The 23,459-nt window shown below is 41.5% G+C and overlaps 1 protein-coding gene across 1 annotated transcript in view; it reads left to right on the top strand.

Annotated features, from left to right (window-relative positions):
- LOC108539521 (protein-cysteine N-palmitoyltransferase HHAT) overlaps window positions 1–23,459 on the top strand; it is a gene marked incomplete at its 3' end in the record, with an annotated part of 212,538 nt that overhangs the window by 123,376 nt on the left and 65,703 nt on the right. Inside the window, exon 8 of the mRNA XM_017888279.1 lies at window positions 13,839–13,989. Coding sequence (XP_017743768.1) covers window positions 13,839–13,989 — 151 coding nt within the window. The remainder of the gene's footprint in view (window positions 1–13,838; window positions 13,990–23,459) is intronic.

Here is a 23,459-nt window from a genome sequence, read left to right as displayed (position 1 = left end):
AGGGTTTTGTTAAAGTGTGGGCGGATCACGAGGTCAGGGGATGCGAGACCGATCCTGGCTAACCACGGTGAAACCGCATCTCTACTAAGAATACAAAAAATTGTCTGGGCGTGGTGGCGGGCGCCTGTAGTCCCAGCTACTCAGGAGGCTGAGGCAGAAGAATGGCGGGAACCCAGGAGGCTGAGCTTGCAGTGAGCGGAGATTGCGCCACTGCACTCCAGCCTGGGCGACAGAGCGAGACTCCATCTCAAAAAAAAAAAAAAAAAAAAAAAACGCTATTTGTAGAAGTATTTTAGCAGAACTCTGCAGAGAAGCTTGGAGCTTGGTTTCTCTAGTAGGGAGTATTAGATTGGGTCTGGGTGATCGCTGATTTTCACTCTCAGGCTAGCAGAGCATTGTTTCTTTACAGTTAAGTTATGCTTATCAAAACGATAGCAGTCTTTAGGTAATAAAATGAAAGGTCACTTCTGTGGCATAAGATTTCTCTTTGAAATTCCCTGCATGTTCTCTTTTCGGATAACTCAGTGATGAATGTCAGAATGAATTTGGAACATTACCTTTGAAATTCTGCCACAGAACAAACTGAGCGAGAAAGGTGACGTTTTTTCTTTTCTATACCTGAAAATCAGAAAATATTAACAAAATTAGTATTTGGAAAATTAAAACAACAGAAAAGTAATCTCTATTTTTCCAAGAAAGCTGCTATTTACACTTTGAAATATCTTTTTATATTTATATTTATTTATTTAGAGACAGGGTCTCACCCTGTTACCTAGGCTGGGGTGCAGTGGTGCGACAATAGCTCAACATAGCCTTGAACTCTTGGGCTCTGGTGATCCTCCCACATCAGCCTCCCAGGTAGCTATGACTATGGGCAGGCATTACCATGCCTGGCTAATTTTAAATTTTTTACAGAGACACAGTTTTGCTATGTTGCCCAGGCTGGTCTCCAACACTTGGTCTCCAGTGATCCTCCTGGCTCAGCCTCCCAAAACATCTTTTAAAAAATGGGAAAACAAAGTAGAGTGTGGATCTTCTAACTTAGGTCTCTCAAACTTGACTGGGCATAATTTTCTAGTACTTGTTTTATATATAGATTTCAGGTCTCTGGCTCAGATACTAAACAGAATCTTTCAAGGAGAGGCTAGGATTCTCTGTGATTATTATCCCGGAAGGTGTTTAGGACCAGATACATTTCAGAAGTGCTGTTGTAATTGCTAAAGATCACCATGGGGCATCTTGTTGTAGAAAGACATTCTTCTTCATAGGCTGCCAGTTCCCAGCGATCTAAGGCCTGATAAGCTAATTCATTATTCTGATCCTTGACATTCTCCCCCTTCTCCCTCCCATCATTGGCCTCTCCATTTTTCTATTTTTCATGCTTTCTGTGTACAAAGGCCGAGCAAGGAGGTGGGATTGTGCTGAGATAAGCCCATTTGGCTCATTGCCCCCTGCACATGCATTCAGTTCGTGGTGAGGAGGAAGTTGCATATTCAGGGTTCAGGTGGGGGCTCTCAATGCCTCCCCTTTTAGAATATTGTATTCTGGAAAATGAAAGGTGTAAATGTAGAATTAACCCTAATGTATTCATCACCCAGGTTCAACAATTATCAGCTCCTGGCCAATATTCTTTTTTATCTGTACTCTCTCCCGTATTGTTTTGAAGCAAATCCCAGACATCTTATTATCTATAAATATTTCAGTAGTATCTCTAAAAGATAAGAACTCTCATATTCTTTTGAACTTCAGAATCTTCTAAGAAAACAGAATATGGTAGACTGGAGCTTTACCCTAACTAGGCAGAGCCTAGGATTAACGGGAACAAAGACAGTGACTTGAGGTTTTTCTTTAAAAGAGCTCAAAAAGGTAACATTTCTTCAATTCATTATTGAATGGTGCTTCTCAATGGTAAATCCATGGTAAATCCAGGTATATGAGTTTATGGGAGAAAAGAGAGCTTTAGCAAGGGATTTGAGAGTGAGCGAGGAGGTAGAAAAGTGAAAATAATTGAAAGTGAGTTGTTCTTACATGGCAAAGTTTATAATAAAGCTTTGTGAAATGTACATTAGGGTCCTTTTTAAACACTTAACTGTTCACTGATTGGAGATTAAAAACCTGTCTAAGTGTAAGTAATCAGTTTTTTAGCTCAGTGTTTAAGTACTAACTGTTGTTGATATAATGCCTGTGCACCTATCTAAATGGTGATGAAATGCCAGCAAAGTTATCCATTTGCTTTTTCTCATTCTACAACATAACAGTGAGAGGAAAGGGATAAGACATTTGACATCTGATATTTGTTTTGAAAGCTGGGGAGACAAATATATATCAGTTAGCATAAGATTCCTTTCTTTTTCCACTCTTTTGAGGAATTAAACATTCTAAGATTTGTTAAGATACAGGAGAAAAAATTTTATAAATTTTCTCCTTGGATTAGAATCCTGAGGTTATTTAAAATTAATGCAGTGTGAACCTGAAGCTACTCTGGGATTTACTACTCTGGAACTTGACTGTTCAATTACAGATATTCTATGTAGTGTGAAGATAATTTCATGGTGCGTGCTTGCAGAATGGAAGAGATGCCTGCTTGATGTGCTGTTATAAATATATACTGAAATGTAGCAAGTTGCAGCACAGTTATTTAAAATACCAACTATTCCTTGCCTTCCCTTTCCCCCTTTATCGCCTTCCCCCATAGTCCCCTGAGAATACCGTGATCTTTGTTCATTCTTACCTAACTCATTGTTGTGCTCAGGTAACTTGGTGTACAGATAACTTCTTAGATGCAGAAAATAGCTGTATCTTTCTTTTAAGCCAAGTTGACGTATGGAAATCTGAATTTGTTGGATACTTTGTGGGGGGGGGCAATTATTTGCTTTCTAAAGAGATTCTTTACTTTTTTGAAGGATTTGCAATAGAATCCTTTAATTAGTGGGTAATTTTCAATTCATTTCTGCACATAGATTTTACAGAGCACTTCTTTTAGGCAAAGTGAGTGATTGACTGTATTAGTTTGTTTTCATGCAGCTGATAAAGACATACCTGAAACTGGGAACAAAAAGAGGTTTAATTGGATTTACAGTTTCACATGGCTGGGGAGGCCTCAGAATCACCACGGGAGGCAAAAGGTACTTCTTACATGGTGGTGACAAGAGAGAAATGAGGAAGAAGCAAAAGCGGAAACCGCTGATAGACCCATCAGATCTCGTGAGACTTACTCACTATCACGAGAATAGCACAGTAAAGACCAGCTCCCATGATTCAATTACCTCCCCGCTCCTGGGTACCTCCCACTATGCATGGGAATTACAGGAGACACAATTCAAGTGGAGATTTGGGTGGGGACACAGCCAAACCACATCATGGACTCTGCCTGAAAATGTGCTTTTCAGAACTGTCAGGACATTTTGCCCTGTGTAAAGCTCCCTTCTTGTCCCACATTATTTCATTAAGTCTTGCCTGGCTGTGTGTGTCGAGTATTACTTTGCTTCTGCTGTGTGGAATCTTCCCTGCATTTCTTCAATCAAGTACAAGATGATGTCAGTAGGTGGTATCCTGAGGAACAAGATGGGCAAATAGGATTTAATATTCTACCTAGGTAAATTGTCTCCTCCAGCAACACATCTTTTCTTTAAAGGGGCATTTTGGTGATTTGAACCCATTAAGAAGAAATTTTCCAAAACTAGGTTTTTCCATGCCTAACATGTTCAAAGAATAGTCACTCTGAGAAGTAAACTGTCTCTTGGGTTTCCAAGTTAGTAACCACTCATTGTGACCTTGAGAGGATCAGTTTGGTGTTAAAGAAAAAGAGGAAACAGTTACCTGGGAGAGTGTTAGTTCATGGTTTGACCAATATAGAGCCCTTTCTACAGATCACTGGCTCCTCTCATTTAAGGACAAAGCAAGGGAGAATGATGGGAGGCTAGGAGACAATTTGGATGCAGCTGTGGAAGCCCTTTTTGGGACTGACTCTTGACCTTGACAGAGATCACCTCTGGGAGCGGCTGAAAGGCTTCCTGAGCTTGATGGTCCTTGGCACACTAAGTGCCTGTCTTCTTGTCCCTGTCTTTCACATCACCTGCCCTTTATAGCAGAAAAAGGTATCTCTTATTGTGCCTGTGCTTCTTTGAGCTGGTATTAGCTTGGAACAACTCAAAGAGCAAATCTATTCACCTGGAGTTGCTCACCACAATGCACCACCCCCTCATTTGATCTCAAATACCTTTGCATACATTGTGCTGCTTGAGGATGGATTTTCTGAGGACCTTTAGAGCTCGTTCCCTGTGTTTTTTTGATTTTTTTTTTTTTTTTTTTTTTTTTTTTTTTCCTGCTTGAAATAACCTCTGTCGGCTCCCTTTAACAACTCCCTGGTCAGCTTCACACAGGCTCTGTTCCACGTCTGGCCTCAGAGTTGTGTGTGAATCTAGTAAACGTGGTGACTTGGAGACAGCTGACCCGATTCAAGTTACGACCCTGCCACTTGTTAGTGTGTGATCTTAGGCAAATGTTGTAACCTTTCTGTGTCCAGGTTCCCATCTATAAAATGAGGAGTAATAGTAGTTCTTACCACAGACAGAATGGAGCAAACACTTGTTTCTCCACCCTTAGTTTAAGAAATAAAGTATTACAACATAGTTGAAGCCTGATTGGGTTCCCTCCTGATTGTGTTTCCCACCCTGCCCCTAAACGGCAGCCACTATCCTGAATTTGGTATTTTTATTCTTCTGCATCTGTTTATGCTTTTACTGTTTGTGTGACTATTGTTTTACGTGGATATTGGTAAATAATAAGACCTGTGAGAGACGAGGTGGAACTGTCTGAGAAGCCACGTGTGAAGGGTGTGTAGATCCCACTCTAGCAATTTGTGGGGAGAGGAGAGTGCAAAGCTCTGCCATAGCTCTCATCAGGAGAGCACCAGGTTTTGGCATTGTCCCCTTCTGTTTGGCTGCTGTCCTCCAGGTCTGTTGATGCACCCAAGGGGAACAGCCTGGCCTCTTTGTAGTGTTTTGTGCCTTCACGCAGAAAGGAATTATGCAGCCAGAAGTTTATAGCCCCAAACCCCTCTCCAACCCACTCTAGTCTGTTCTTGCTTCATTTTGCCAACATCTGCTTTGTTTGTTTCTAGTTTTACGGATGCGATTAATGTTCCTCCAGCCTCTGACTTGTTGCCTTTTTTCCCCTTTCTGTCTCCCCTCCCTCCCTGGTTTGGTCTTTCTTACTCTGAACACTCAGTCTTTGCATTTCCTAGAAGCAGCCCTGAAGCCTCTTCTGTGGACTACTCACCAGCCGGATGCAGCCGGGGTCCTGGGACCACCCCCTTTTTGAGCACCAGAGGGTCCACTACTGGGTGTGCATGGCCTTGCCATCAACATGCACAACCAATTGTTTAGAGCATATTATTGCTGTACTATGAGTAGGGGATTTGGTGATATAGACCGTGCACAGTCAGGTAGATTACAGGTGTCCCCCTTAGTCAGAGATTCAGCTCAGGATCTCTTAGTGGATGAGTCTGAGCTACTGGTTTCTGACTGTTTCTCCTTCAGCAGGCCAGTGACACTATTGAGCTCAGAAGTAGGGACACTAGCTTCTCCCTCCTGGGGCTGCTTCTAGCTCTAGAGGTTTAGGTTGAATTGAAATGACACCAGTTGCTATAGTCATTCATTTCCAGAAATCAATGCTAGAGATGACTGAATTCCTTTTGCTTCTTTGGCCCCTCTGGCTGGCCAAGCTTCACATGAGGTGTCCCTGGTGCCTCTCCCCTACACACTGCTCTTCCTTCTGGGCTCTAGCACTTGCTGCCCTGGAGTATGTGGCAGCCGTTCCTCAGTTCTGCCCATGACCTCGCTCCCTTTCCCTCAGTTCTGCCCATGACCTCGCTCCCTTTCCCCACCAGTCACATTTACTGACTTTGGTTTTCTGGGTGCTGATCCATCTCTTCCTGACCAAGCACATTATAGAACTCCTGTGGGGCAATAGCTACCTTTTGTTCAGTGTGTCTACAGAGCCATCATGATGACTCTGAGCACTGGTGTTGACCACTTCAGGACATTAGCTTCTCTTCTTCCTTCACCCCTGGCTGGGAGAGAAAATCTCCAAGTGTCTGTTGTGGCACTTCTACCTTATGTTGAGGTTCCTGGTCTGTACTCTTCTTGATTCATCTTTATATTTCCAGTACTTACCCCAGATCTTATATATGAGAGGTTCTTATAACCTCACATGAGAAAAAACTTATTTAAAAAAATGTAAGGTTCTTGAAGCTACAAAGCTTTTTTTAAAATTATTATTTATTTATTTATTTATTTTGAGACAGAGTCTTGCTCTGTCACCCAGTCTGGAGTGCAGTGGCCGGATCTCGGCTCACTGCAAGCTCCGCCTCCCGGGTTTACGCTATTCTCCTGCCTCAGCCTCCCGAGTAGCTGGGACTACAGGCGCCCGCCACCTCGCCCTGCTAGTTTTTTTGTGTTTTTTAGTAGAGATGGGGTGAAGCTACAAAGCTTTAATCACAAAGTTAAGCAAAATCTAGAGTAGGTTTGATGTGTACAAAGTAAAAGTTATTAGAGGGACTTGGAGCAGAAAATGTCCAGATGAGAGGTCAGGCCATGGACTGATGCAGGAGCCCAGGACAGGCTGGAGATGAGAGCGTGGAGTCGGGGGGCACAAGCTAGTAAAGGCAGCTTCCTGAAGCTGAGGGAAGTGGGAGCCAGTACCTGACACACACGATGAGGCTCGGAAGGCAGGGGTCAAACATGCAAAGATGGCAGCTCTGCAGCCAGCCCACAGAGCCGAGGGGCACCTCTCTCCAATCCTGGCAAACGCTGGCGCAAGATGCAACTGGACTCTTTCTGTTGCTCATGAATTTTCATGAGGCAGTTGCTGAGTTGTTCTCCAGGTCTGTGGGGGAATTAACAATTCACAAGGTGATCTCATACAACTCAGACCCTTGTGTTTACCCCCGGGAAGATCTTCTGATCATTAACAAGGTTCATTGGACGCGCTACTCTGTATTGTGTGCCTGCTGCTTGGAGGTCCTGATGTTCAGCCATGTGGGGATGGCCTTTGGATATCCTGTAATCTGGTAGACAATATCAGCAAGTACAAAAAGACCTGTAAGATAATGAGTAGAGAAATGTTAGTTGCACTTCCTCATATGTGGTACAAATAAAAGAATACTAGAATTGAAATCATGTGAGTAAAACATTTTTAAAAAATCTAAAAATTTATATGTAGAGAAGGTACTTTTGGAAGCTTGGCATTTGGAGAAGATGCCATTGATTTTGGAGCCAAGAGACCTGGGTTAAAGTCCCAACTGTGGATTGACTCTGAGGCTTGCGAAGATCACTTAATCCTTATCAATCTTTGCATTCTAATATGATACATGGGGGCAATACTTGTGGGATAGGGTGGTAAAAATTAACAGTGGGATAATGGACATGAAAGTGCATTCATTCTTTCATCCCATTCATTCATTCATTCAGCAAATACTCATTGCTTATTTTGTGTTATGTGCCAGGCACTGGTTGGTGCTAAGGAGATGGAATTAAAGAAGATAGCTGTGATCTTTGCCCTTCAGATCTTATCGATAACTAGACTTTACAGAAAGCTGAACCACATTATGTACTGGGAAAGTACTGTGTGACTATTTTAGCTAGGGCAGTTAGAAAAACTTTAAGAAATAATGGCACTTAGATGGGTAATGGCAGTTTAAGGGTAACTCTACCCTTAAACTTAGGTAGAATTTTGACAGACAAAATGGAGGAAGGGAACCTCTAGGCAGAGAAAAGAGTGTGAGGAAAGAGAAAGTGAAGGAGAGAATTGAATAAAATGAGTGGTTCAATGAGGACAGGAATGTCAGGGCAGGAAAAATAGGTTGGGCCTGGCCTTGGCTTCTCCTTCCCATTCCCTCCACCTTTCAGCGCGAGATTTTTAGCCACTCATTTGTGGACTAGAGCCGAGAGGAGGGTGATCAGCCAGATGGGATCCAATCACTAGCTTCTTCATTTTTAGTTAAAATTATGACAAGTCAAGATTAAACACAAAGAAGGGCTGGGTAGGTATGTATATCAATCTAGGAAGAACTAAATTCCAGGAGAGCTAGTTGGGATATTTTCTCAGCCCTCCTAGAACTCTTATAGAATTTGACATTCATCTCCTTTTGTCTTGAAAATCTGTGCCATTTATAGTTTTCAAGGGGAGAAAGCTAAATTCTGTTTTGGACGAGTTGAGTTTCAAGATGCCCAGTTAGGGGTGGCCTGCTGTTAGGCAGAATTAACTACACATTTAGTAACTTCAAAGCAGTAGCTAACATAGTGCTGGGACTTCTTTCTCTCCTTTTCACCAATGTTCTTGATACTGGGAATACAGTATCCAAGGTCCCAAACCTACAGAAGACTCATTGATTTGGTGGCAGGTCTGAACTTCAGTAGAGATTTAAGAATCCTCAGAGCTGACTGTATACACTTCCCGGAAATACTGTGATACAGTTTGTCTTCCTTTAGTATAAGGGGAATTTTTCATTCAGTTACTTCTTAAGGAAATGCTTATCAAACATCAACCATATGGCAAATATTAGGTGCCGGGAATGCAAGAGGTATACGACACCATTCCTGATCTTAAGGAACCTACGATCTTAAGCTATACACACATGTGTACAACTGTGGTCTGATAGGATAAAGACAGATCGTAAGAAGGGAGTATGATGACAGCCCAAGAGGAAGCAGAGTGGCTGCATAGCTGACCTCCTCACCCCCTTCAAGTTTTTGCAAAAATGTCCTCATTTTGATGAAGATCACTCCACTCTCCTTTTAAAAAGGGCAGCATCTGCCACCTCAGCACTTCAGAGCTCCCTCACCCTATTCCACAGTTTTGCTTTTTCCATTACATTTATTGTCCTCTGTCTCAGTTGGCTGTTGCTGAATAACAAACCATCTCCAAACTTACCAGCTTAAAACAATGATTGCCTCTGTCTCCCTGTTCTGTTGGTTGACTGTACTTGGCTGGGTAGTTCTTGCTTGGGGTCTATCCTATAGTTGCAGTCAGACATCAGCCAGGGTTGCCATCTTTCAAAGGTGTAACTGGGCAGGATGTCCAAGAGGTTTTCTCACATGGCTGGCCATTCAGGCTGCTGTCAGCTGGGAGCTCGGCTGATGCTGTTCCCCAGAACATCTTCATGTGGTCACTCTGTGTGGCTTGGGCTTCTTTATATGACAACTTGGTTCTAAGAGGTAGTGTTCAAAGATTGAGCATTCCAAGGGGCAGGAAGTGGAAGGTGCCCGGCCAGTGGCAGACCACGCTTGGAATTAGAACAGCATCACTTCTTCTGTATCTGTTGGTCCTAGGACCTGCCCAGATTTACTCTTGATGGGGGAGTGGCAAGGTCACATTGCAGAAGACCATAAGGGATGAAAGATACAGTTGCAGCCCTTGTCAGGAAGTCATTCTGTCCTACTTCCTAAGTTCATATAAAGTTTATTTTTATGTCTATTTTTTTGTTGACTCTTGCTCGGGTATAAGCCCCATGAAAGCAGGAGTATCCACTGATGCATTCCAAGCACCTAGAACCATGCTTGACACATATGTACACAATGAATGTTTGTTAAATATGCAATGAATGGTGTCTGATCCTCTGTGTTTACGTTGTTGCCTGTCCTTGGGGTGTGAGTATTAATCTCACTCCTAATTTACATTCTTTTCTCTTTTAACAGACCGTAACACTCCATAAGGGCTGTTATCATGCCTTTTTATTCACTACCATATTGCTCAGTGCCTGGCAAGGAGCTGATGTTCAATAACTGTATGTTAAATGAATGAGATGAGACCATATTTGAGCTGGGATCTGAAGGATACATAGTATTTTGCCAAGAAAAGAAGGAGGAGGGGTAGGGCACAGAGGCAGAAGAAAATACCGTGTGGCAAAAGAGAAGGGTAAATGAGACTGCAGTGAAACTGTGAGTCCCCTGAGGCTAGGTCCCACCGATTTGACCTCTAGTCTATTTCTCATAGGACTTAACTGGTGATTCCATTAGTCATACCCTCTGCACATGCTTGTTGAATGAATGTCAAAGGAGTGTGTAATACATGAACTCATATATGGCTTTTCTTTGTAGGGGAAGAAGTTGGGTTAGATAAAGTCATAACTCTTGCTAACTGAGAAAATCTTACACATACAACCCAGAAATATTTGTTAAAGTATTGAAAAATAGTAAAATGTAATTTTTTTGAGCATAACGAAAGCTAATTCAATTTATATCAAATAATTTGCAATCAGAGTAGAGTCATTTATAGTCTTATGTTGCCTTCCTGCCTCTTGTATGCCCAAGAGAATGCAGCAAAATATTTAGGGTCAACCCTGAAACTTAGACCAAATCTTACAAGGGAAAGAGACTAATTTTTAGGTCAAGGGGAAAGAAGAATGAGCCATGCATTTTCCTTTTTTCTTTTTCTTTTTCTTTTTTGGGACAGAGTCTCACCCTGTCACCAGGCTGGAGTGCAGTGGCGCGATCTTGGCTCACTGCAGTCTCCGCCTCCCAGCTTCAAGCGATTCCACTGCCTCAACCTGGAATCACTTGAACCGAGTAGCTGGGAGTACAAGCATGCATCACCATGCCCAGTGAATTTTTTGTGTTTGCTTAGTAGAGACGTGACTTCACCATATTGGCCAGGATGGTCTCGATTTCCTGACCTCGTGATCCACCTGCCTCAGCCTCCCAAAGTGCTGGGACTACAGGCATGAGCCACCGTGCCTAGCCAAGCCATGCATTTTTCAAAGGGATAATGAAAATCAACAGCAAGACAGCAGAGTAGTGAAATCCACGGTGCAAACCCAATTTTTAAAGAAAATTAACACGCAAATTATTATTTGTAATTTAATCTTTAAATTTAATATTGTTTTAAAAATCATTATGTGTCTTTTATTATATAAGCTTGTAAACCAGATATTAAAATTTCAAGGAAAAAATCTATTTAAGCCTTTCATATCTTAAGTCATAAGAAATACTCAGTGACAGGAAAATAGAGCACTTGTGTGACTTCTTTTTTTTTAATATTATAAAAATGTATTTAATTAATCATTTTGTTGGTTATCTGATTAACTTTTCTCTGTATCTTTTTTTTTTTTTAAAGTTCTAGGGTACATGTGCACAACGTGCAGGTTTGTTACATATGTATACATGCTTTCCATTCACCTAGTGCTTTAAGAAAACCCAAATCAACCTAAATCTTTAATTATATTTAGCAGTAGAGTTTATTAAACATCTATGCAAAATCAATCTTTTCCTTAGCCCAGTTCTGTGTGAAAATACTAACAAATAGTGAATATTTTGTACAAACAGCGAGTCATAAAAATGTAGACTCAGCCATAGATTTTAATTTATATGCCTTGAATCTGACAAATGTACAAAAATAGTGTAAAAAATAAAGCAATACTTGAGACATGAAGCAACCCATTTTTCCTAATCTGGCATCCTGTTAGCAGGGAGGAGAAGTCTGTGATGCTTCATGTACGTAAGAGCTTGGCACGGCCTTAACGATGCATGGTCTTCCATAGGTCCATTGATGCCTTCAGTTCTTCAGGTGGATCATTTTCAGCTCTGGAAGCATTGTACCCTTTAATCAGTCATTCTTACATATGTGTCCTGCCATCTCTAGTTGTGGAATTTTTCTGGCTAGAGCCTAGTGGTTCATTTTGCATGAGTTGTGAGCCTCCCTCATTGCCATCTCAGCCAGTGAGACTGATTTGTCACCCAGAGTGATCACATGCCCTTCAAGTATTTTATGATAGTATTGCTAGGACATATGTCTCACTTCTTGCTGAACGTGTGGTGTATACCTATATTCACTTGTATGTGTACATATATATTCACACACATATATCAGATTTTTTTCCTGACTCTTATCAGGCACATCTAAGAATGCTGAAAGTTTATCCCTAGCCCTTCAGTAGGTATGACTGTAGTCTGATTTTCAAAAGTCTGAAGAACCTGTTTGATCACTTCTGAATGGGAATGAGACACAGCGGTCCCCAGGGGTTTCTCCTTGTAGGATGTATGACTTTCACATTTGAACCACCACCTGCCATCACCCAAACTATATATTCAGAAAGTGGCTTATGTTTTTCTTCTGGCACCAGGGTTACCATTTATAGCCACACACTCGATAATAGTGACATTCTTTCAAAGATCCTAGTGTGGCATCAAAGAGGACAGACAGTGGTATTTTCTGCTAGTACCTCTCTGAAGCTTGGTTATTTCCTTCAGAATATCCCAGAAGATAACCTGGTCTGCCACACCGACATGTCCTGCAGTAATTTTCTGCACAGTGGGGAGGGCAATCTTGAGGTGAGAGAGCATGTGACCATTTATCATCTTCCCTGGGGGCTCCTTCTGGGCTTGGCCTGTGGCCTTCTTGCGGGCACTGCTCTGGCAGACCCACTGCCTCCTTACTCCGCTAGACCTCAGGCCTTCATGTGAGTTTTCCTTTTTTTTTTTTCCAAAGAGCTTTATTGGAAGATACCTCACATACCATAAAATCCACCCCTTTAAATTGTACAGTTCAATGACTTTTACTATATTCACAGATATGATTCACCTATCACCACCACCAGTTTTAGAATATTTTCATCGTCTTGAAAAGAAACCCCACCTTTTATTAATTGCTGCCCCCTCTCCCCAAGAAACCACTAACCTACTTTGTCTCTATAGATTTCCCTATTCTGGGTCTTCATATGAATGGAATAATACAATATGTGGTCTTTTGTGACTGGCTTGTTTCACTTAGCTTCATGTTTTCAGGGTTCATCCACATTGTGGCATTTATCAGTACTTCATTCCTTTTTATGGTGCAAAGTTATTCTGTTGTGTAGACAGACCACATTGTGTTTATCCATTCATCTGCTGATGGATGTTTAGGTGGTCTCCTCTTTTGGCTGTTGTGAATAATGCTGCTCTGTACATTGGAGTATAAGTTTTTGTGTGAACATATGTTTTGTGTGAACATTTCATTTCTCTTGGGCATATAACAAGGAGTGGAGTTGCTGGGTCATGTGTAACTCTGCTTAATCATTTGGGGAACCACCAGACTGTTTTCCAAAGCAGCTCCCTCGCTCTACACTCCCAGCAGCTGTGCCTGGTGGTTCGAGTTTCTCCAGATCTTCATCAACACTTGCTGATCTGACCTTTCGATTCTAGTTATGCTAAAGGGTATAGACTCACGTCGGTTTTCTTTAACTTTTAAATTTTGGGTGTGCATTGTAGGTGTATATATGTATGAGGTATGGGGGATACAGCAAACAGGCATATGATGCATAATAATCGATACAGGCATTCAGTGTATAATAATCACATCAGGGTAAATAGGGTATCCATTACCTCAAGCATTTATCCTTTGTGTTACAAATAACCCAATTATATTTTTCTAGTTATTTTAAAATGTGTAATTAATTATTTACCAAAGTTACCCTGTTATTCAGTCAAATACTAGATCTTATTCTTTTTTTTTTGTACCCATTATCATGTAGGTTTTGAAAGATTTTGGAAGGATTTTCCCCTTTGTAATATTTTTTTAATGCAATGTACACATTTTGGGCATTCTCTTTCCTAGTATCTGTAAAAGCATGACTGCTAAGAGGTCCTCTTGCCTGTCACAATAATGAAATTTCATTTTTTGTTAAACAAAAAATTTCATTGAAGAAAACCAACGTGGGATACTTTTGTAAAATGTGCGAGTGGAAGGGAGGAAGGGGTGGGTGGAGAAGCGAGGCAGTTGGCATAGCTCCTGGGGTACTGGTCTCCTCCAGGAAGCTACTGTGACTCTCATCCGTGTGTCTGACTGGCCTGTTTGCCTTTTAGGAGGACTGGCGTTAGCCCAGGTGCTCTTTTTCTACGTGAAGTACTTGGTGCTCTTTGGCGTGCCGGCTCTGCTCATGCGCCTGGATGGACTCACTCCGCCCGCCCTCCCTCGCTGCGTGAGCACCATGTTCAGTTTCACCGGGATGTGGAGGTCAGACGCTGGGTTTGCTAAAGTTGGTCAGGCGTGTCCAGTGGGAGGAGCACGGCTGGACAGGCCTCAAAGGGTTCGGGCTACTGTCCTCTCCCTGTCTCTCACTCAAGCTGCATTTGGCATCTGTTTCTTCATCTTACTAACAGGATGACTAATCCATGCTTTCTGGGTCTCTCACAATTATGATTAGTCTATGTCGATGGGTGAGATAAGAAAGTTTCTTTCTGAGTCTGTGTACTGGTGCACAAAGGGTTATGTTTGAAGTGGTTTCTTACTAACTTGGGAAAGGCTACTGTATCTTGATTTTTTAATTGCTTTCTCTTTGTCTTGAAAATGACATCAGTATACGTGAGACTGTTAAGAAAAATAGACTCAGGATAATAGATTCGGCCAGTGTTGCAGCATACTATTTATAAATGTCTCTAAGTTTCATTTTTCTTATCTCTTAAACAGTAGTAAAGATAATCTCTGTCTCAAGGAGTTGTTTTGAAGATTAAATAACCTAATGCATGTAGAGCAGGTGGTATAATATAGATGTTTACTAATGTTAGCTTTAACACTTGTGTTATTCTTATGCTCAGTGAACATGATAGACAGACACTTTTTTTCTGAAATTTTCTTTTCTAGATTTTGACCCATAGTCTTATGGTTGGTGTGGAGTCTTTTTTTCCTTAGTCCTTCTGCCATTTCGGATTGTTGTTTTCAACGTGATGGACTTGTTGCTGTGTTCCTCTTATCACTTCCAGAGTGTAATAAGTGACAGGATTGCATTTGCAATGGGAAACCTAATGGAAGAACCTCAGAGTCAGCACTGGCACAACCATGGGAGTCGGTGGCTGATTCATGTGGCTCATTCCTTTTTATTTTTTAATTTTTGAGACAAGTTCTTGCTATGTTTCCCAGGCTAGTCTCAAACTCTGGGCTAGATCCTTCCACCTCAGCCCCCCAGTAGCTGGGATTACAGGCTTATTCATTCTTAAATTTCATCTCTGTAGGCAAAAAAACCCAAGACACAGGTAGGGGAAGAGCTCAATAAATACTGCCATATCTAATGTTGCTGTTCAAAAGGAGGTGGGTAGCACTCAACATCTTGATTTTTCATAGTAACTTGTTACAGATGCTGAATTTATCAGAGCCTCTCTAAATACATTTTATTTTTGGTCCAGCTTGCTTCTTGGAGTAAGAAATTTCCTATGGTGATTGCAAGGAATGTCAAGTAGTTACTTTGATTTGTCCTTACTTCATCAAATATCACAGGTTGCCCTGTTTTCATGGCAAGATTGGGGAATGTTGGCAAAGAGGTACTCTCTAACTAGAAGGCCAAGGAATGGATTTCGTTGAAAAGGTGACGCTGGTTGGAAGGCTCTGTTAACTTTTGATTTACTCATCAAAGTCACTTACTGAGTCAATGGGTTGGGACCCAGCATGGTTTGGGAACATGTCACAAGTGTCTGGTGTGAACCTTGCACAGTCCCTGTGCCTACTCAGTGTGAATGCTTGTACTGTTGCATTTCTTGGGAAGCACATTCCCCTGAAAGGCTTCTCCTGTATTGGCTTGCATGATAAAATCATAACTCCCTGGCATGCATGCTGGTTTCTGGGTCCATGTCCATAAATACCAACCTATTGTGTCACCAGAGGCAGTTTTGGCAGTTGACTATTTCATACTCAAAATGGTTGTCTTCTTGTCCTTTATTTTAATATTTTTTTTTGTCCAAGGAAGACCTTCAGTTCTATGTCAACCACAGACATGGAGAGAACATGTCTGTCAAGACCTTTGTCACTGTCTTGATTAGAACTAGACTCATATAGTTGAGACCCCAGGCTGCTGAGACACTCTCTCGCCTCACTCAGTTAAAGTTTTAAGACAAATGTGGACAATAGAGTAGTAATGAAAAGTTATTCTGAGGAGGAAGCTCTGGGGTGACCCCTTGGAGTGATGTGGTTCTAAAAAGAGGTGTTTCTGAGGGCATGTGACAAAATAACAAAGAAGGCCTTTCCTGGGAGTGACCTAGACTTTCATCCTAGCTTCTTTAGCATGCATAGGTGTAGGTTTTCCTCTCCACATTTTTAGGTTTCTTGAAGGATTTTCCAGGCTGCTAATTATACTTAGAAACACACAGGTCTTTGTGCAGAATGGCCATTTCATACTAAGTAGCTAAATTTAGGTATGGAGATAAACTTTTTCTGAGATTCAGTGTACAATGTAAGACTCAGAAGTAGTTTTTTAATTGAAAAAACAAAAAGAATAACAATTAGTGTCTCTTTTGTGTGATTTGCAGATGCTCCTTGACTAGTAGGAGGAGGTTGACCATGTTTCATGTTCAGTATCTGGTAGCATAACCCTGACACTGGTCTTGGTCTCATTCTCTAACTTTTCTCTTTAAGAATGCTTGTTAAAGGAAACTAGGTTTTGAATTTGTAATTTCTGTTAACAGCTAACCTTACTTTTTCTGGGTCATCTGTTGAAGTATTGCTGCAGACAGGGAATGGCTCTCTTCCTGGATTTAGGTTTGAGAAGAATTTAATCATGAGCAGATGTGAACGCTGGTGATGCAAATTATTCTGCTGGGTCATGTCAGCTATTCACAAGGTGACGTAAAGGGTACGGTGGATGGGAAGTGGAGGGAAGAATCTCCAGAGATGATTTAATGGTTACCTGAACTTCTCAGAGATCTACGCTGACTGAGATTTAGAACTGCTGATAGAGGAATATTTAGCCCTGCCTCCATTTTAGTGGAGCCATAACCTCCTGAACACCGTGCTGACTGATTGCATCATCTTTCAGCCTACTTAGCATTGAGAGACTTGAAGTCAGCAGCCTGCCATATCAGAGGAATATGAGCTCTACATCATAGAAAAGACAAAATTGGCCATTACCAGAGAGAGAATCTTCCTTGCCATGCTAGTTCAAATTGACTGTGAAAAATTGCAATTCACCAAGAAGGCCCAAACCTGAAAGTTAGGACCTGATGGGTTTGTTTTTCTTTCCTCGTAAACCTTCTCTTTCATATAATTTCTGCTCAGATTATTTACAGATATAACAAGACTCCAAGGAGTACCTGTATTCCCACTTGCATGATTTTTCCATGGTCTTATGGACCTGAGAAAATGATAATTTTCTGCTTAACTTTTGGATTTCACGTTTTAATTTAGATTGGCTGAGATCTGTAATGAGCATTTTTTGCCAGGAGTCATTAAAGATGACGTTGCACGGCCGGGCGCGGTGGCTCAAGCCTGTAATCCCGGCACTTTGGGAGGCCGAGACGGGCGGATCACGAGGTCAGGAGATCGAGACCATCCTGGCTAACCCGGTGAAACCCCGTCTCTACTAAAAAATACAAAAAACTAGCCAGGCGAGGTGGCGGGTGCCTGTAGTCCCAGCTACTCGGGAGGCTGAGGCAGGAGAATGGCGTAAACCCGGGAGGCGGAGCTTGCAGTGAGCTGAGATCCGGCCACTGCACTCCAGCCCCGGAGACAGAGCAAGACTCCGTCTCAAAAAAAAAAAGAAAAAAAAAAAGATGACGTTGCACGTCTAAGGCTCCAAATAAGAGATCTGATCCTATTTTTGTGATTTGATTTCTAGCTATGGAAGCAAAGCGATAGAATTTCCCATGGTGGCTGGTGAGTTATGGGTCAGTTTCAATTATTTCAGGAGTCCTGCACAGCTTGTCCTCTGCATTTCTTGAATTATGATGCTTTCAGGTGTTCAGAGGCAAACTCATGCATCATTGCTTATCCCAGGGGGATCTGGGTGCTGTTGGTGGCTGCTAGACCTTAATATATAGGAGTATCTTTAGGCTGGGGATGAGGAGGAATCTGAGCACCTTCTTTTAGTGTGGTAGGTTGCGTGGGCTGTTAGGTCAATAGAAGAATTTAGGTCCCTAGGTAGAGAGTTGGTCCAGCATGTTAGATGATAAATCAGCTCTACAAACTGCTGGCTTTGCATTAGTACTGCCTTTGAATCATGCTTAACCACCAGTTGCAGGGCAGGATGGCGGGCATGGAGTTGGTGAAATATTTTATCATGTCTACCGACATTGTTGGGTAGAAAGCTGGAATAGGGTGAGCATAAATAAGAAAAGGTCAAATAGGTGCTGTTAATAAAAGATTGCTTTTTTGGGCGGCGATCTATTGACTAAGAGCTGACTACCTACTAGTTATGTGACTTTGGACAAATAATTTAAATTCTCTGGGTCAATCTTTTAATAGGAGAATAGTACTACTTTGCCTCATGGGGTGCTATGAGGATTGAGTGAGCCTGGTGTATAGTAGGTCCTCAGGAAGGGGTAGTTTCTTAGTACTTTTTTTTTTGCTTGAAAATCAAACAAAGCCAGAGGTGACCAAGAGGTCCACCTGCTAATGGACTGGGGTAGGGAGGCAGTGAGCAGTGATGGGACTGGCTGATGGAAGGCTCAATTTCAGCTCTGCACCGGAGATGTGATGATTCAGAGACAGAGACTACAGTGGAAGCAGTACGGGCTAGACCTTCAGAGGAGGGGCCTTGCTCTTGTCATTTTTGTCTGCTTGCTTATGTGAGAGGAAGACTGAGGTGTCAGATGAAAAGACTAGGAACAGCATCTTGTCACTAGACAATGCCTGTGTTCCCCTCTACTTGTCTGTTAGCCCTAGCCACATTGAAGGGAGATGACGACCAGGATCCCTGTGCTAAAGTACAACCACCCCCACAAATCTGCTTATTCCTCAGTTTCTTGAGGCATTACAATGGGGCTGATCATAGTACTCATCTCACTGGATTGTTGTAAGGGTTAGGTAAGATCATGTACTAAAGCACTGGATACACTGCAGGCAAGCTGCAGACACCAAAATATAAGTGATTAACTAATCATTACATAATTATATAAATAATGATTAATAATCATTACAAATAGAGTAAAATTTATACCATTTGTTCGTTTGTGGTTTATTTATGAGACAGTGTCTCACTCTGTCACCCAGGCTGGAATGCAGTTGTGTGATTATAGCTCATAGCAGGCTCTACCTCCTGGGCTCAGGTGATCTTCCTGCCTCAGCTTCCCAAGTAGCTGTGACCACAGGCACGCACCACCATACCTGGCTAATTTTTTTTTTTTTTTTTAATTCTGGGACACATGTGCTGAATGTGCAGGTTTGTTACATAGGTATACACGTGACATGGTGGTTTGCTGCACCTATCAACCCATCATCTAGGTTTTAAGCTCCACATGCATTAGGTATTTGTCCTAATGTGCTCCCTCCCCTTTCCCCCACACTTGCCTAATTTTTTAATTTTTTTTGTAGAGGAAAGGTCTCTACTGTTTTGGCTAGACTGGTCTTGAGCTCCTGGCCTTAAGCAGTCTTCTCACCTTGGTCTCCCGAAGTGCTGGGATTACAGGCATGAGACACTGTGCCCAGCCCCACCATTTGCTTGTTTTTTAATTTCTCAGAAAAGAAATACCTGATAAGGTGCTAAGTGTTGAAGTAGATGGAAGGTAGAAGAGGTGAGTGACAAAAGGTGGAAGACATGGATTTCAAATTAGATGCATGTGAGTCCCCTGAATCTGCCCCAGTATGACCTCTCCTCCACCCCTCACAGAGCTCCTATTCATTCATATAACTTTGCAAGCAGTTTCCAGCCACTAGACATTTATATTACCTCATATTTTGGGTACTTACCTTAGTCAACCCCTCTCTCATAGTTCCATCTCAACAAACTCAAAACATATTTTCTTTCCTGTAGCATTCGTATTTTAAAATCCCCTTACCTTTTCCTTCAAACATAGACTTCCATAGATCAAAGTGGAAAGGGCTATCAAGTTAAAGCAAATTTTACAAACCATCATTATATTTTGCTTCCTGAATTTATTTTGCTTCACGGATTTATTTTTGCTTCACAGATACTGTGTCCTCTTCTCCATTTTCTCCCCATGTGGAAGATTTTTTTGGGGGTGCCTTGACTGACAAGCTCTTAGATGACTGTTAGAGTAAGAAGTAATCTAATGTAAGAAGCACCAGACATTTTCAGATGAAAGATGTTGATCACCAGTCACCAGAACATAGTGTTTGAGGCCACAGATCTAGAGCCTGAACTGCCTGGGTTTGAATCCTGGCTCCACTGCTTATTAGCCGATGACCTCTCTGTGCCTTCATTTCCTTCTCTGTAAGATGGAGATACTATAAAGGGTATCCAATTCCTAATGGAGCTGGAACCCCTGTACCTTTCACGGTAATAGTCACACTGTACTTGGTTGCAACCCACCAGCCCATAAGCCCTTTGAAGGCAGTGATCATGTCTTATTCTTGTTTAATGTTGTAATCCTAGCACCCTCCTCGGTGCCCAGCATTCAGTGGAAATCTATGCTGAATGGACACTGGTCACTCTTCTGAAATTTTGATCACCAGGTCTTAAGAGCAAGATTTCCAAGTATTTAGGTCTGGCAGCTGGGCGGCTTCTCTCTGCAGCATGTGGTGACATGTGGCTGTAGGTGTACCATACCATGACTGCTGTTGATACTCCACTGTCATCTCCCTGTTTTTCTCATTAAGTATTAATACATGACATGCCAACATATCGCATCTGCCGCAATTTCTTTGAGAATGACTTTGCCTTATAAGGAATCTAGAGAGAAGAATGTTTGCCTTTCTTAATTTATTACTGTCATTATTTTATCAGATGTTGTGCCACATCCTAGATATGAGATGAGGGAGAAAGTTACAAATATAAAGGGAGAAAAGGGATTTAATTCAGACTTGGCTATGAGAGAGGAGTTTGGCAACTGTTTATGTTTGGGGTAGGATTTTCTGAGGAAGGTGCTGAAAGGAGATATCCTAATGCCTTACAGAGGAAGATGAGGAACTGGATGCGGGGCTGGGAGTGAAGCCTTTCTAAAACACATCCTCAGAATAGCCCAAACTCTAATAATAATAATCATAATAACAGCAATAGCAGTAGCAGCGGTGCGAAGAGCATAATGCTTACATTCTGCCAGGACAGTTATTTTTAAAACATGTTTTAAATTCATTTAAAATAACATTATTAAGCCCATTATATGTTAATATAACTTTTTTTTCTGAAAAAGTAACTATTTCCAATATCAAATAATTTAGTGAGAAGAGTTTTTTTTTGCAGATTTAAACAAAATTCCAGCAATTTTCAATGCACTGTTGTTTACTATAGTCACCATATTGTACGACAGATCTCTTGAATTTACTCCTTCTAACTGAAATTTTGTATCCTATGAAATAGTCGGTATAATTACAGATAATCTAGGGAAATGGGCAAATATTAAGAACAAGTCTAATTCATCTAAAATATTCGCCACCTTTGGAAAGTAAAATTATCTGCTCCTGTAATAAGATCAGATAACATCTCAAAATCAATTAGAAGGTACTTGAGCTATTACAGCTTTGAAAATGTGTATCCCTGTGTTTGTGCATGCACACACACTCAAGTATAATTTATTCAGAAAAAAAATCCTCCCACACAGCTTGTTCCCACTTCTGCAAGGACAGTTCTAAGTTCTTTTATATATTCAATGTATTTCATCTTTACAAAACCCCTGTGAAGTAGGTACTATTATTTTTGCCACTCTACAGATGATGAAATTGAGGCATAGAGAGGTTGAGTAACTCTCCTTAGATCACACAGCGAGTGAGTGGTGGAGCTGGGATTTGAATCCAAACACATGGCTCTTGAGTCTGTGCTCTTGATCACTCCCTTTTACTGTCTCTCTAGTGAAATGGAACTGAAGCAGATTTCTCCTTCATGGTTTGGAGTGTGGGGCTTGTGGGACAGGATCTGGAATTTAGAGGTACCTGAGAATGACTATGGCTTACATACTGACTCCCTAGAAAGGGAATGGTTCAGGGAGTGATGGGAGGGGTTCAGTCTGTGTCACGGTTGATGAAAACAGTCAAACTCTGTAAAATATTTAAAGACGTTTATTCTGAGCCAAATATGAATGATCAAGGCCCAAGACACAGTCTCAAGAGGTCCTGAGAACCTGTGTTTGTTAGGTTATAGCTTGGTTTTATACCTCAAGGAGACATAACACATCAATGATTGCATGTGAGTTATACATTTGTTTGGTCTGGAAAGGCAGGACAACTTGAAGTGGAGGCTTACAGGTCACAGGTGGATTTAAAGATTTTCTGATTAACAATTGGGAAAAGAGTTACCATCTAAAGACCTAGAATTGATAGCAAGGAATGTCTGGGTTAAGAGAAGGGGTTGTGGAGACCAAGGTTCTTATTATGTAGATGAAGTGGCTACTCTTAGAGACAATAGATGGCAAATATTTCCTCTTCAGACCTTTAAAATGTGCTCAACTCTCAGCCAATCTCTTCAAGATCAGAAAAGGACCTGGAAAGGAAAGGGGATTCTCTACAGAATGTAAATTTACCCCGCAAGAGACGGCTTTGCAGGGTCATTTCAGAATATGTCAAAGAGATATATTTTAGGGTAAAATACTTTTAATTTCTTTCAGGGCCTGCTATCTGTCATGTAATGCAATGCTAAAGTCAGGTTGGAATTTGGTATCTTATTGCCACAAAGAGTCTGTTTTGTCTTAAGATCTGTGTTTTAATGTTAATGCTGGTCAGTTGTGCCTGAATTTTGAAGGGAAGAGAGTATAATGAGGCATGTTCAACCCCTTCTTCCCATCATGGCCTGAACTAATTTTTCAGGTCTACTTTTAAATCCCCTTAGCCAAGAGAAGAGGTCCATTCAGTCGGTTGGGGGGTTCAGTGTTTTGTTTTTGGTTTACAGCACCGAGCCGGGAGGGATGGGGAGAAAGGAATCACCAGTTTAACCTGAGTCACTGACTGAGTGAATGGTGTGGGGCCACTGGGGGCTTCTGTTCCTATCTTACATCCTTGTATTACAAACAACAATCCAGAAACAGCTGCCCTGATAGAGGAAGGAAGTGGAGGCTTTACCTGGTGCCCACAAAGACTTAATTTGACTTAATTTCTCCTGCCAGTCTCTCCTCCTGCATCTCCTCTCCCACAGCCACCTTGATGACTGTCCTCTTCTTCTGTTCCTTTATCTCATTTCATGCTGGGTCAGGTCCCCCTTGCCATTGAAAAAGGAGAATTGTCCTACATCTGCTGGTCTTCTAGGTCTCCTAGCTCTACCTTATTTCTAACTCAGACATACCTTCAGCAAAGTAGTGTTGTTTTTTGCCCCACCTCAGTTCTGAGGACTGAGTGCAACCTTCTGTTTTTCTTAAATATTTACAGAATATTTGGATATGCCAATTTCACATTTATATGCAATTAAGGCTTCATTCTTTTTTTTTTTTTCTTTTCTTTCTTTCTTTATTTATTTTTATTATACTTTAAGTTCTAGGGTACATGTGCATAACGTGCAGGTTTGTTACATATGTATACTTGTGCCATGTTGGTGTGCTGCACCCATCAACTCGTCAGCACCCATCAATTCATCATTTATATCATGTATAACTCCCCAATGCAATCCCTCCCCCCTCCCC

The sequence above is a fragment of the Rhinopithecus bieti genome, unplaced genomic scaffold (genome assembly GCF_001698545.2).
Source record: "Rhinopithecus bieti isolate Rb0 unplaced genomic scaffold, ASM169854v2 scaffold_15813, whole genome shotgun sequence".
NCBI classification, from domain to species: Eukaryota; Metazoa; Chordata; class Mammalia; order Primates; family Cercopithecidae; genus Rhinopithecus; species Rhinopithecus bieti.
Note: the sequence above shows the minus strand (reverse complement) of the source record. Positions and strands in the feature narration are given on the sequence as shown.